The 16,172-nt window shown below is 34.5% G+C and overlaps 1 protein-coding gene across 3 annotated transcripts; it reads left to right on the forward strand.

Annotated features, from left to right (window-relative positions):
* Positions 1-458: 458 nt before the first annotated feature.
* Positions 459-13,092, forward strand: LOC125228826 (cytochrome P450 6B6-like). Of its 3 annotated transcripts, XR_007177327.1 has the most exons (4): positions 459-1,620; positions 2,469-2,716; positions 7,817-8,093; positions 12,710-12,794. XR_007177327.1 is itself a non-coding variant. In XM_048133517.1 (3 exons), the coding sequence occupies exons 1-3, from the start codon at positions 521-523 to the stop codon at positions 12,904-12,906; spliced, it is 1,545 nt and encodes a 514-aa protein (XP_047989474.1). In that variant the 5' UTR covers positions 459-520; the 3' UTR covers positions 12,907-13,092. The 3 variants fall into 3 exon arrangements, 2 of the variants coding, with proteins under 2 accessions (XP_047989474.1, XP_047989473.1); XM_048133517.1 differs by lacking the exon at positions 7,817-8,093 and having other exon boundaries at positions 12,710-13,092; XM_048133516.1 differs by lacking the exon at positions 12,710-12,794 and having other exon boundaries at positions 7,817-8,239.
* Positions 13,093-16,172: the final 3,080 nt, after the last annotated feature.

Genomic DNA, 16,172 nt, shown 5'->3' on the forward strand with positions numbered 1-16,172 from the left:
TTAAAGTTACTTTTTCACCGGACCGGGATAAGTGGCGTACACGAAGGGAGGCTCAGCAGTGGGCGATTAATGGCTGAAATGATGATGATGATGATGACTTTTTCACCATGGGGCCGATTTTTGAACGTCGACCATTCGATTTCTTGAACTTCGTTCAAAAATATCTCCACTACTTAGCGATTTAAATTCTACTAGGATAATCGAAATCGAGTCGTCTTTACCACTATTTTTCAAAAAGAGCGTTTCGTCGTTAGCCAGAGATTTTTGAACGGCGAATTAGTGCGTTCGAAATTAAAAAATATATTTCGTAAAACCCTTTTATCCCTAAATGTAGACATGTAGACTATGGCAAAGTTGCTTACGGACGGCAATGTTGCCACATAGCTCATTGTAGTAGGCACTAGGCGCAAACTTTTTTTCATTTCCATTCTCAATAGTAGTTGTTAAGTTTCCGTGAAGCCGCTGGGATTTATTTTATCATTATCATTTTTCTAAACATTATTTTGATTTACCAAATATTATGATGTTCTTTATGGGCTTAGTTTTCATGTTGTTCTTTTTTTATTGTATACATACTTATAATTATTGGTCAAGGCGTGGTGTCAAGCAAATTAGTTTATTTTCGTTACTACGTATGTTCAAGTTACAGTGTCTGAATCAGGTTAGCGAGGTAGAGTTGTACGAGAACCTTTACGCTGCGAATTCCAATGAAAAGATTGTCGGATTTTATGTTTTTACTTCACCAGTACTCATGGTCAGAGATCCTGAAATAATCAAATATGTCCTTATAAGAGACTTTGATACATTCTACTCAAGAGGAATTTTAGAACTAGACAAAGAGCCTGAACCATTTCTCAATCAAATATTTTTTAGCGTAGGTGACTTGTGGAAATTATTAAGGAAAAACATTTCGCCTGCCTTTTCTACCGGAAAGATCAAGGGAATGTTTCATCAAATCTTGGAAAGAGCGGAAAAATTGCAACATATTGCATGTACAGCGGATAAAGGTGAAATCGATGCTGTAGATTTAGTGAAACGTTACTCTGTAGACGTCGTTGGAGCTTGCGGATTAGGTATCGATTTGAATACCTTAAATGGCGAACATGAAGTGGTATTGAAACTGTGTAAACGATTTTTTAAGCCCACAAAAAGAGATATACTTGTGTACTTATTGAAACTAAACATGCCGGCTATATTTAAGCATGTCCACATTATTTCATCTTTTCTTGAAGATACTACTAAAGCTGTGGTGGATATTATTATGAAACAAAGAAATAATGAGCCCTCCGACAGGAATGATTTTGTAGATTTACTTTTGAAGTTAAAAAAGAAGGGTACGATGGTTGGAGACTCTTTGACACGCAAGAATGTTGACGGTTCCCCTACTAAGACGGAGGTGGAGTTTACCGACGCACTACTGACTGCTCAAGTGTTTATGTATATGGCCGCCGGGACTGATACGACGACTTCTGCGACAAGCTACACACTGTACGAGCTCGGTCACCATCCTGAATACCAGAGAAAATGCCACGAAGAAATTGACTTCGTGCTAGCGCGTCATGGGAACCAATTAACTTATGAAGCTATTAAGGAAATGAAGTACCTCGAAGCCTGCTTCCGGTAACTATATTTATTTGTTTTCTCGTCATTCAGTCACACTCTTATTATATAACGCACTGTATCATATGAAATAGAAGTATTTTATTTCTTAGAAGTCTATCTGCTACTGCTAGTGCCTCGTATTGTTTACTTTACGATATTGGCAACAATGGCAACCAATTACCCTGATTAACGGTATAACATCTGTTACAAAAAGTGATTATAGCGACGATGAAATAATAGAGTACTTTCTTATACTTAATGAAATATTTTATGCAGTGCATGAAATAGTGCACTATACATCCGCCTTGCGTTATTCCGGCATTTGCCACGTCTGATGGGAGCCTGGGATCCACTTTGACAACTAATCCGAAGATTTGGCGTAGGCACTAGTTTTTACGAAAGCGACTGCCATCAGACCTTCCAACCCGAAAGTTAACTAGGACTTATTGGGTTTCTAGCCCGGTTTATTTACGATGTTTTCATTCACTGAAAAGCGACTGGCAAATATCAAATGACATTTCGCACATAAGTTCCGAAAAAGTAATTGGTACAAGCCGGGGTTAATTCACTAGGTAACTAGAAGAAAAATATGGACAGTAGTTATTTTTAAACTTAATTTCTATTTAATAAATCGAAGAGAAAGATATAAACTTAAATGAGTTGACCGTGACGTCACTCCTCACGATTTCATATTAATTCCATACTATCAATTCGTTTCGACTAGAACGAAAGCAGTCTATCATCTATCAGTCATTTGTTTCGTTTAAAATATCGAACGTATTAAAAGTGAACTGACAGTCAATCCAATCGCTAGTTGATTGTATTACCTCTCTTTTCTAATTCCTCTAAATTTTCAAATCTTTCAGGGAAGCATTGCGCTTGTTCTCGCCAACTGGCAACTTTATGCGCAAATGTATGAAGCAGTACACCATCCCCGGCACTAATGTCACGCTCGACCCCGGCGTGTTGGTAGTCGTCCCGGCGCAGGCGGTGCACATGGATCCTCAGTATTTCCCCGACCCTGAGCGGTTCTGTCCTGACCGCTTCTACGGAGAACATGCAACCTTCAAGGATGCTTACATGCCTTTTGGTAAAGGACCTAGAGCATGCATTGGTAAGTTAAGATATTATTTAGGTATACATATACATATTTGTATTGTGTGGCTGCCACGTGGCTGCAATAGGCTACTTGACCCTTTTTAGGGTTCCGTAGTCAACTAGGAACCCTTATAGTTTCGCCATGTCTGTCTGTCCGTCCGTCCGTCCGTCCGTCCGTCCGTCCGTCCGTCCGTCCGTCCGTCCGCGGATAATCTCAGTAACCGTAAGCACTACAAAGCTGAAATTTGGTACCAATATGTATATCAATCACGCCAACAAAGTGCAAAAATAAAAAATGGGAAAAAATGTTTTATTAGGGTACCCCCCCTACATGCAAAGTGGGGGCTGATATTTTTTTTCATTCCAACCCCAACGTGTGATATATTGTTGGATAGGTATTTAAAAATGAATAAGGGTTTACTAAAATCATTTTTTGATAATATTAATAGTTTCGGAAATAATCGCTCTTAAAGGAAAAAAAAGTGCGTCCCCCCCCTCTAACTTTTGAACCATATGTTTAAAAAATATGAAAAAATTCACCAAAGTAGAACTTTGTAAAGACTTTCTAGGAAAATTGTTTTGAACTTGATAGGTTCAGTAGTTTTTGAGAAAAATAAGGAAAACTACGGAACCCTACACTGAGCGTGGCCCGACACGCTCTTGGCCGGTTTTTTTAAATCTATTTTATATTATTTATTACTGACCATTTAAGTTATGAAGCATAAAGTTCATCATGCCAGTGATTAACTAACTCGGCATGAAGTTAAGTTAGGTTCTATGACGTCACTACACGTCTGACAGCGTTTTCGGTGGCCAAAGTTAAAATAAATATTACACACATTTTTAATCGAAAATATGTAGCCACCATACACTTTTAATACCCAAAATCTATAAAAATTGGTTTCTTATGTCAAATACTACAGGAAACAATCATTTCTTGTGCCAAATTCGATAAGAGTCTATAGTAGCCTATACCTACTTATTAGTCGAATGTCGATAATGAAAAAAGGAAACCAAACATTTTACTTAGAAATTAGAATCCACGACTAATAAGTAATTAGAAGCACATCCCATTTTGACATTTAGATTTTTTTAAATTTCAGCTCCCATATTCGACCGTAGTTTTAATGAAATTATGCAATTATATTGAGTTGTGGCAACCAACAAGACGATATAATACATATATTATATATTCATAAATACCTACTTCAATATGTAGAAAATACAAATACTATGCTTACTAGGAGTTCTATCGCGTCCTCGTGCACGCTACTTCAAATATGGACCCTTGAGCAAAAGCACAGCAAAAGTAAAGTCGAGTTGTGTTACTTTCATGTCGAACGGGTGTGTAATGATTGGTATAATTTTTTTGGTATTGTAACATTTGATATAACAACATTTGATATATTTTTAAAGGATATAATCACTCATTTGACATAATTAACATTTGGTATAACCACAAAATATCTACTTTTATTTTGTATAATCATTATTTCGTATAACACTTATTTATAATAACCGTTATATGGTATAACTATCTATTCATATACGACTAGTATAATATAACTAGCAAAAGGTATAAAACATTTCATGAATTAATTTTATACTTTTTTGAAGGGATCACAGTTCTAACCTAACCTACTTTTCTGACAGTACATATAAATATAATAATAAATAAATAAATTATTGTAAAAATGTTTTTATTCTAACTGTGCGTTAGAAAGAATTTGTGTTATACAATTTATTTATTATCGGAAATAATCATTATACTCAAAGTAGGTATGTTATAATAAATGTTTTTCGAAAAAAATATCACTATATTAAATAAGAATTATACAATTTGTTAGTATATTTATTTGTTGTTATATGATTTAATAATTAAGTATATCAAATGATCGTTATAACGACTAAAAATATATCAAAAAAAGTTATATCGATCGATACGCACCCGTGTCGAACGACCCGGGGCCCATTTCTCAAAACTGATAGTTACAAGTTACAAGCGGAAGTTTCTTTCCAACTTGTCATATTAGACATTGACAACCGCTTGTAAATTGTAACTTGGAGCTTCGAGAAATGGGCCCCAGGGGCCCGTTTCTCGAAAGGTATAAGCCTTGTATTACAAGTGTGTTTCCATGACAACCCATACGATTTGACAGTTCGCGCACTTGTAATACGAGGCTTGTACCTTTCGAGAAACGGGCCGCAGGGATCGATTTTTTAATTACGAACGCACGATTTCGCCATTCGAAAGTATGAGGAAAACGACGTAATGCTATTTTTGAAAAAGGACGGCTAGTAATTTTAAAACTACGAGGGACGTTCAAAAAGTAATGAGAATGGATATGTTCCTGTATCTTGATTTAATTTTTCTTAACTTGTCCATGTAGCAGTACTCATTAAAGTGAAATTGCATAATTCAAATTTTTACTACTTTCATTTGTTTTTCTTTGATATGTAAATAATTGACACAAGGTGGGGGATGAAAATTTTCAGTAAAATAAGAGCATGTTTTCATGAATATTTGACATGTCGTGAGTTCATTTCTGACATGAATATCAAAAATAATCATACTTTAAATTAAAGCTGGGTTTATCCTTTGTTAGTAACATCAATAAAAAAAGTTCGTATACACCGTGTCCAATAAGTTTGAATACAGCACAAATAGCCAATAAAACAAAATGAACAAATAGTTACTACATTATTATTATATTTTATGAATGGCACTCTTATTTACTACATTCACAACAAATGTTTTGGAATAACTCCAGCATTAACTTGTTTACCAGCCTCAAACGCTTCTCAAACGGATCACACGCGGCACGCACCGTTTTCTTCACATTTCATCCCAAATACTCTCGATAACCTTTTTGAAATGATCTAGGTTTATGATTTTATAAAAATTTAGTCTTCAAAGCATGTATGACCATACAAAATAGTCTAATACGCCTAAACCTGGAGGCCTGGGTGGCCACTCATGTTTCGGATAAAAAACTGCCAAATTAGTCTGAAACTACGCTAGAATACCATTTGCCGAATGTGCTGGAGGTGCGTCCTGTTGGGACACATGATACTCATTCCCAAGCATCCTTTTTAACTTTAAGGCATTTTTTTCTCCAAAACCTTGGTTTTAAAGAAAAAAACGTTGATTTTAACGCTTTTATCTGTAAGTACTGAAGGTAGTTTACCTCGCTTACATACTGCATCCCACACCTGGGCCGATGGTGAGCTTTGGAACCTAGGCACATTTTTCTAGTTGCCCGGAACGTTATCTATCCTCGGTACCCATAATAGTTTATTTTGGACACGTGGCGTCTGTTTTATCACATACAGATTCTCCTTATAAAAAATAACTCGTCACCTGCGTGCCGAGCAAGTATTTTGTTGGCACTTTACCTCTTTGTTTTTCTTAGACACTTCGGAAATTCCATGTACTTTGTGCTTGTATTTTATTAAGAGGAATATACTCTTTAGTTTAAATAAGAATTTGATGGCCTGTGATCCCTATATCTTTAGAACTGAGGTAAAATGTGAGTATTCGGACTTATTGGACACGGTGTAGATACATTTTCAAACGGTATGGTATCCAAAAAAACTCTAGGTGCTGTTTTGGGTCATGTTCACGATTTTTACAGATTATCACGAAAATTGAGAATATAGATTGGAAACAAAATTACATTAGTATTAAAGAAGAACATACAATTATTTTTATATTAAAAAAATGATTAGTTACAATAAGAACATTTTAAACAAACAAATAATAATGGTTTTGGCCTTCAAAATGACAGTCGACAGGGCTGAACCCTCAAATTGCCGAGGGTGCTGCTCAAGTTAGTGTATTTAAAGCTACAAGTGACATACCTAATATTGAAGGTAATATAAGGGTCATTAATATTTTATACCCAACCTTTAAATAAAATTGTAAAATAATCGCTACTCTGAAGTATAATGAAGTGAAGTGCTTACTGACATGGTATTTAGACTATCGTTAAGATTTCAATTTTTAAAGGGGGCAAAAAAAAATAATTGAAAAAATTAAATATGTAAATAAATCACAAAAAAGTTACTTTTAATTATAAAAATATAAGGATACTTACATTCTTATGTTTTAATACTCATTATCATAACTTATTGAACGCCCCTCGTACCTATACGATCCGCTACAGGAGATAATACTTAAACATTAATTAGATATTGTTAAATCGTTTATTTTTAGAACTAGGTATTATGAAATTATTTATATTATTGTATTTGACGATCGTAATATGAATTCTTGTAGATTGACATGCAATTTATACTGTAATTTGTATTATGAAATAAATGAATCTGAATCTGAATCTATAGTGGTAATGACCACTCGTTTTCGATTCTGTTAGTAGAATTTAAATCGCTAGTAGTGGAGATATTATTGAACGAATATCACGAAATCGAATGGAAGAGATTCAAAAATCTGTCCCCTGTATTTGAATCATAAAATAATTTAAGCAAAAACACTACTACTGTAACAGCCTGGCAAAAAAGAGTAGAAATTAATAGTTATTTGTTATACAAGGGGGCAAAGTTGTATTTTAACGCCGAGTGTGGAATTGAAAAACGAGCAAGTGAAAGGATTCTATAGTTGAACCACGAGCGAAGCGAGTGGTTCGAGAATAGAATCCTGAACTTGCGAGTTTTTTAACACACGAGAAGTAAAATACATTTGCACCCGAGTGTAACACAAAACTTTTACCCTCATTGTAGCGAGGAAACTACAACGCAAAAAATGCGGTTATCACTGCTTTCAGTGGTTCCACAGGTGGTAAATCATCTTTATTACTAGATTCACCTGCTTTTATCAATTTTAAAGCAGTTAATTTGACTTTATTCAAGGTCAAATTACTTTACCCACTAGTGGATAAAATGCGTTTTTACCCGCTGGTATTAAAGGACAAAACACGTGTTTCCGAGCTAGTGAGGGGAAAAAACTAGTATCATCATAGTAAATTAAAATCAATTTGTGTAAGATGCACTTATTAATCTATTCTTTTTTGGCAGGCTGTAATTATTAGACCATTAGGCTTATCTTAAGTACCTATCTCTTTCCAGATAATGTCTTAAAAACCGTTTTTTTTTATAGGTGAGCATTTGGCTTACATTCAGTCGCTGGTGGCTGTGGCAGCGGTGCTACGTCAATCTTGTGTATCGCCGGTTGGCGAGCGGCCTAGCCGTGTGCCACGGGATCTCAACACCACCATCATACAGAATATTAAGGCTCCACTACGAATCAAAGTTACGCTACGTACAAATTCAAATGAAAATATTAATAAATTATAATACTCAATATAATGAATGTAGAGGAAGCGGTCTCTACTCTATGCTCGTCGTGCCCACCATCAAATTATTCAATAAATAAGGTAGATTTTCCATTGTATCACGATTAATTTATTTTTATTTTTTATTTAAATTATAAGTTCCAAAAAGTTTAATATTATAAATCACAAAGGCAGGACGAGGTTATGTGTGTGACCACGTTTTAGATTGTTATTTTTTAAATGTTACGTAGATATTATTAAATTAAATTATAATATTAAATAAATATAATTAATTATATTAAATTATTCCGAATTGTTGCATGATCTTAATTCATTGTTTTGGCTTTTTCTATGTCCTTCCTCTAAAAATGTCAGACAACGTGCTTTCTTCACCTCCAAAAATGTCCCAGTCCCACATATATTTAAAAGATCCTAAGTCAAACCAAGTTTAATGTACGGTACGAGACACGCGGGAAACACTCCAAATCCAAAGGCAAGTGCAGAAATCGGATGAAAAAATATGTCGTCCTGTAAGTATCTAATCGATATCCTCGGCGCTCCTCTCTGGTCCGAGGACTCTTATATCTAGTGATCGGAGGGCGTCCCATTGGGCAAAGACCCAAGAACGAACAGAACGAGGCACGCTTTGCATGATTACAGATGACATGTCAAAATGAAGCACCCTGGTGGAATTAACAACTGAAATATATATCATACACGAAAGAAAAAACGACAAGGCCCACTGGTGGCGGAGCCGGGAATTGAACTCCGGTCTACAGCCTACGCGGCTAACGTCTTTACCACTAGACCACCCAGTTGTGAACTTGTTCCTCAGTCCCGTGCCCCTTTTATAATATTCTGTTTAAAAAAACAGTTGAGAAACCGCTGGCTAAAAGATTGTTAGCAAGTTCAAGTTCACTTAAGATGTACCTACCTATGTAATTAAAGTTCAGGATATGAATAGGCTTTTATACTATAGCTATATAGTTATTTCTTTTACAAGGGGGCAAAGTAGTTGTTTAACGGCGCGTGCCAATATTGATACCTGAGCAAGCGAAGGATTCCAATATTGTACCGCGAAGGTTCAAAAAATGGAATCTTGAGCGTTGCGAGGGTATCAAATCAAGACACGAAAGTTAAACCTTGCCACCGAGTGAAACACAAAATTTTTCACCGCTCCAACACGAACAAAATACTGACTATAAAACATCAAAATAAATCAAATCCGTTCATTTACTCAATATTGATGATTCAAAATCATCATTTATAGGTAACATCTAGCAGCCAGATTAAGACATCGACTTAAAATTTGTATGAAATTACTTTGCTCCCTTGTGGATAAAATGCAATTTTGCTATCTGTTTTCGAAGAGCAAAGAAAGCCTTTACCAGTTGTTGTGATGAAAAATACTTGTCTAATCATTTCTAAATTTAAGATTGATGTACACAATTAGGAAGTAAAAATGGTGTTTACAGTTTTAGCCGTTAGAATAAGCCTTACAAGGTGATATGACGCTCATGGCTGTCTCTAAACATATTTTTCGAAGGTTTCATTAGTCATTACACAAATAAAATTTATTATAACTCAACTTACGTCAGTCTCTATTATTACCGAAGTACTTATTTGTTCAGCTTTTCAATTTCATGACGCAAATTAAGTAGTTGTTAAGGAAATAATTAGGTACCTATTATTTAATTTTGGTAAAATCCAAATACATAATATTAAATTAAAAACACGACTTATGATTATTTTTCTAGAAAGTCAATTAAATCACATATTTTTTGTGTCAGTAACAGCCATCGACCTAAGGCATGTTAGAGCGCTTAGAGAAGAAATGATAGCTCAGGTTAAACTCGGCCGGGTTTAGCCCGTTTCTTAAAGCTCCTAAAGCTCCCGTGTGATCATAATTAAATCATCACGTGATCACTCTTGCTTGATATTAAGGGTTCTGGAATTAATTAGGTGCTTGGAGAGGATTACTTAGGAAGAAAGCTTGTTTGTCGCTTCTCTAATCGTTAAAGCGCATTTCAATCATAAGAAAATTTTGGTTTTTGTTTCTTAAGGTACGTTATTTTTACTTTCAAACAAAATTATTGTATTCTATATTTTAACGTATTTTTAACTCCCTTTGGTAGTTCCTTAGAATGCAGAAATAGGATGTCATTATGTGATGAATTACGAAACAACTTACGTTATTTATTTACTTTGTTTATTCGGTAAATATTCGGCAATGTAACCGAACTATTCGGCCGAATACGAACATTGAAAAACTTGCCGAATATGCCGAATACCGAATATTCAGCCCATCTCTATTTATTACTGTCCAATTAACATACAAAAAAACTACCATATTTTAATACGACTTGAAAACCACAGAAAAACATTTATAAAGTTTTTTTTTTGTTTATTGAATAAGCATCTTACATAATGAACATAAGAATAAATACAATGTCCCCCAAAACTGTTTACACAGTTTGACTGTGAGATCCACGAGTCTATACAATATATAATTAGTTATAACGTTAATATAATATACGGATTTACATATTACTGCTAAGGTAAGTAAAAAGTTGTTAACAAATAGGGCATCTAAAGTTTATCTATGTAGTATTGGAACAAAGACCTTTTGAACCTATTACTTATTGTTTTTCTCCATTCTAATAGCTGCAGGTAAGGAGTTGAGTAAGTAAGGTAATCGTTTGTTAACAAGTCTATCCCCATAGTAATTACTTACTCTGGGGACAGCATATTTACCTGCAGCTACAGATCTGTCATGTTGATGGCTTATTTCGGATAAGTTACTCTGACACATGTTAATGCACAAGCCGCAATAACAGCTTACCACGGATACGTTTCCTCTACTCTGAATTACGGCCTATTATTGTGGGGTAACTCTGTGGAAGTTCAGAGGGCTTTTATACTCCAGAAAGCTTGTCTACGAGCATTGGCTGGCGCTAAATTTGATGCCCCATGCAAACCTCTATTCCAAAAGTTTCACATTCTCCCACTAGCTTGCATGTATATTTTGAAAGTGAGTCTGTTTACAATTTCATTTATTTCATTTATTATCAACCAACTTACACTAACAGGTAAACCAAACATGTAAGTTATAATAGGTTACATTACATTAAACTATACATACACAACTATATAGGTAAATTGAACAATTAACCACCCGGATTATTTTACAAAGCGTGAAGTAATGTTTACAAGACAACTCCGGGCTCAATACCAACATCTTCTTTACCAACCAGCATGCAACTCTGATGTATATAAGAGAAATGCATTTAACATGTGTATTGTAATTTTTAACAACCTCCCTAAATATTTAAGAATGTTAAACGGAAATGAGTTAAGGATAAAATTGACTGAGTGGCTACTTGGACACTGTTTTTACTCAGTTAAGGATTATTTGGAATGTAATGAGGATTGCTGATTTGGTGTTGACATAAATTATTTTATTGCTTTAGCTTTTGACAATTCTGGAATAATACCCTAGTTTATAATTATTACTTTTCATTCATTGACTATCCTAATTCTACTTTACTGTCATTTATATATATATATATATATATATATATTTTTTTTATTGTATAATGATTGCATGCTCATAGTTAGTTAATTAGTACTCGTACCTTCATGTGCAAACTGTAAATAATTTGCATGTTGATGTTATGTCGACGGGATACTGTGATTAATAATAATATATAATAAATAATTTAAGCAAAAACACTACTACTGTAACAGCCTGGCAAAAAAGAGTAGAAATTAAAAACTAACAAACAAACAAACAAACAAAGCATTTATTGCAAACATATTACAAACATATAACATGTGGGAGTAATATGACCCTGCAAGGGCGCAGCAATCTTATAACTACCAGGGGCGGCTCACTCTGCGATTCTATCGCCGCGCTACAAGTACATCCTGGCGGCCGCGAGTTCGCGGCCTACTCAGGGGTGGCGCGCGTTCTCACGGAATGCACGTTCGCACTTTCTATTGTTACTTTACGTCGCGAGGTTTTTTTAAGCGATGTCCGCGTGTGGAATGGCTAATAATACTTAGTTAAATAGACATATTGAATAAAATAAATACCATAAGACATTCTTACTTAGATCTACTACTGATTAAGTTCCACGGAAAAGTTCAATAAGGCTTGTGAATCTTGTGATGTTGGAACTTGAACAAAAATATATAAATACAGTATATAAACCTAGAAAGTACCCAAGACTTGAATATAATAGTCATAACATTTTATGTGAGTATTAATTAGTTTGGATCCATTGGTAACCCTATCACCGGACGCCGCGCACGTGCGGCTCGTTTCTTTGTAAGAATTTTGTAGGTATTTAAAAAGGCGGCATTTCGTGAACATCAAAGCAGTGGGCCTTCTGTACTTGTACTATTATATATTCTGTGCAACTACTTAATAGTAGGTATATAAATAAATTACAAATTAGGTTTTACAAGTTATTAATAATACTTTTAGCTACTTAATTTTGTTATAATAGGTATTAATTAAACATTCTGTCATCAAAAAACTCTTGCAATGTATAAAAGGTACTAGTATCATCATAGTAAATTAAAATCAATTTGTGTAAGATGCACTTATTAATCTATGTATTCTTTTTTGACAGGCTGTAATTATTAGACCATTTGGCTTATCTAAGTACCTATCTCTTTCCAGATAATGTCTTAAAAACCGTTTTTTTTTATAGGTGAGCATTTGGCTTACATTCAGTCGCTGGTGGCTGTGGCAGCGGTGCTACGTCACTCTTGTGTATCGCCAGTTGGCGAGCGGCCTAGCCGTGTGCCACGGGATCTCAACACCTCCATCATGCAGAATATTAAGGCTCCACTACGAATCAAAGTTACGCTACGTTCAAATTCAAATGAAAATATTAATAAATTATAATACTCAATATAATGAATGTAGAGGAAGCGGTCTCTACTCTATGCTCGTCGTGCCCACCATCAAATTATTCAATAAATAAGGTAGATTTTCCATTGTATCACGATTAATTTATTTTTATTTTTTATTTTATTTATAAATCACAAAGGCAGGACGAGGTTATGTATGTGGTCACGTTTTAGATTGTTATTTTTTAAATGTTACGTAGATATTATTAAATTAAATTATAATATTAAATAAATATAATTAATTATATTAAATTATTCCGAATTGTTGCATGATCTTAATTCATTGTTTTGGCTTTTTCTATGTCCTTCCTCTAAAAATGTCAGACAACGTGCTTTCTTCACCTCCTAAAATATCCCAGTCCCACATATATTTAAAAGATCCTAAGTCAAACCAAGTCTAATGTACGGTACGAGACACGCGGCAAACACTCCAAATCCAAAGGCAAGTGCAGAAATCGGATGAAAAATGTCGTCCTGTAAGTATCTAATCGATATCCTCGGCGCTCCTCTCTGGTCCGAGGACTCTTATATCTAGTGATCGGAGGGCGTCCCATTGGGCAAAGACCCAAGAACGAACAGAACGAGGCACGCTTTGCATGATTACAGATGACATGTCAAAATGAAGCACCCTGGTGGAATTAACAACTGAAATATATATCATACACGAAAGAAAAAACGACAAGGCCCACTGGTGGCGGAGCCGGGAATTGAACTCCGGTCTACAGCCTACGCGACTAACGTCTTTACCACTAGACCACCCAGTTGTGAACTTGTTCCTCAGTCCCGTGTCCCGTGCCCCTTTTATAATATTCTGTTTAAAAAAACAGTTGAGAAACCGCTGGCTAAAAGATTGTTAGCAAGTTCAAGTTCACTTAAGATGTACCTACCAAAGACCTTTACAGAGGACAGCTCAATCACATTTTTTGCCATACGAAATTAAACCTTATTACTGAAACAGAAAGTCGATCGTATCAGACTAGCGAAAACGGTCCACATGAGAGGGCATTGTTTGGGCTGGTGTCCCTCTCGCACGTGTTGCCAGTGTTAATGAGGTTCCCATATTAGTAGTATTTTTATCTGTATATTACCTGACTTTATAACTTCTTATTTTACTTTAATGTTATATTCAAACTAGAGTTTCGATATATTTCAAAAAATATTGAAAATAATTATAATGTAATTATTTTGATGCCAGTAAATCAAAGATTTGTATAATTAAAAAATACTTTCAATTGGGTGTTAATAGATTTGGTAGTAACTTTAAAAATTGACTGGTATCCCCAATTTATGACAGTGATGACGTCACTGAATAATGTTGACATTGTCAGCAAGTGCGAGAGGGACACCAGCCCAAACAATTACCTCTCATGTGGACACACTTTTTGGCCTAACTAAACAATCTAGTTTAATAATTCTAAATCTATGGTACCTACCTATGTAATTAAAGTTCAGGATATGAATAGGCTTTTATACTATAGCTATATAGTTATTTCTTTTACAAGGGGGCAAAGTAGTTGTTTAACGGCGCGTGCCAATATTGATACCTGAGCAAGCGAAGGATTCCAATATTGTACCGCGAAGGTTCAAAAATGGAATCTTGAGCGTTGCGAGGGTATCAAATCAAGACACGAAAGTTAAACCTTGCCACCGAGTGAAACACAAAATTTTTCACCGCTCCAACACGAACAAAATACTGACTATAAAACATCAAAATAAATCAAATCCGTTCATTTACTCAATATTGATGATTCAAAATCATCATTTATAGGTAACATCTAGCAGCCAGATTAAGACATCGACTTAAAATTTGTATGAAATTACTTTGCTCCCTTGTGGATAAAATGCAATTTTGCTATCTGTTTTCGAAGAGCAAAGAAAGCCTTTACCAGTTTGTGTGATGAAAAATACTTGTCTAATCATTTCTAAATTTAAGATTGTTGTACACGATTAGGAAGTATAAATGGTGTTTACAGTTTTAGCCGTTAGAATAAGCCTTACAAGGTGATATGACGATCATGGCTGTCTCTAAACATATTTTTCGAAGGTCTCATTAGTCATTACACAAATAAAATTTATTATAACTCAACTTACGTCAGTCTCTATTATTACCGAAGTACTTATTTGTTCAGCTTTTCAATTTCATGACGCAAATTAAGTAGTTGAGTGGTTAAGGAAATAATTAGGTACCTATTATTTAATTTTGGTAAAATCCAAATACATAATATTAAATTAAAAACACGACTTATGATTATTTTTCTAGAAAGTCAATTAAATCACATATTTTTTGTGTCAGTAACAGCCATCGACCTAAGGCATGTTAGAGCGCTTAGAGAAGAAACGATAGCTCAGGTTAAACTCGGCCGGGTTTAGCCCGTTTCTTAAAGCTCCCGTGTGATCATAATTAAATCATCACGTGATCACTGATATTAAGGGTTCTGGAATTAATTAGGTGCTTGGAGAGGATTACTTAGGAAGAAAGCTTGTTTGTCGCTTCTCTAATCGTTAAAGCGCATTTCAATTCAAAGACGGATTGCTTGAAGAGCTAAAAAATCTATATGGCAAGGGATACCTACAACACAATGGTTGATCAATGTTTTGGCAACTTTAGATAAATATCTCGGCGAGTTTCTGATCCCTACAAGCTCATATTTTTAACATGATACGTTTAAAATCTATTAAAACATTTTCCATTATAATTGATCTAATTTTATTATAGTAAGAAACATTTGTAAGTTTTAGGCTTCCGACAGACAGTCTTAAAAATTCATAATCTTAAAAAAAAATTGTATGCAAATTGACACTGACAGATCTGTCAGTGACGTCAGTGTCTTGTCAGTGTCAGTTTGAACTGTCAGATTGCATACAAGTTTTTTTTAAGATTATGAATTTTTAAGACTGTCTGTGGGAAGCCTTGCACTATGAAATATTAATATCCATCACAATTTCATTCATGTTTATTTATTTTCTTACATCATACATATAATGGAAGCTTCTAATTTCCCTTTGTTATCTTGGTGTTATCCATGTATTGTATTATCGATATGTTACATGATTTAAAATTGATATAACCACATCCCTACGAACTGTGCGGTGCGAAGGATATTTTTTTACACACACATACACAAGATGGTGGTAAATATTTCTTTTTTGCAAGTGGCAATGTGAGAATTAAAAAAAAAAAACTAAATATATTTAATAATTAACAAAGGCACTTGGGTAAAATATTTACAAAATGTAAAATTACTTATTCTATTCTATTAG

This window comes from Leguminivora glycinivorella, chromosome 8 (genome assembly GCF_023078275.1).
Source record: "Leguminivora glycinivorella isolate SPB_JAAS2020 chromosome 8, LegGlyc_1.1, whole genome shotgun sequence".
NCBI classification, from domain to species: Eukaryota; Metazoa; Arthropoda; class Insecta; order Lepidoptera; family Tortricidae; genus Leguminivora; species Leguminivora glycinivorella.

What these genes read in the sequence shown, in the direction of transcription:
- LOC125228826 (XM_048133517.1), top strand. Translation starts at nt 521, where the DNA reads ATGATGTTCTTTATGGGCTTAGTTTTCATGTTGTTCTTTTTTTATTGT. An exon ending in TACCTCGAAGCCTGCTTCCG is followed by an intron (nt 1,621 to 2,468) that starts GTAACTATATTT and finishes CAAATCTTTCAG; the next exon opens with GGAAGCATTGCGCTTGTTCT. An exon ending in AGGACCTAGAGCATGCATTG is followed by an intron (nt 2,717 to 12,709) that starts GTAAGTTAAGAT and finishes TTTTTTTTATAG; the next exon opens with GTGAGCATTTGGCTTACATT.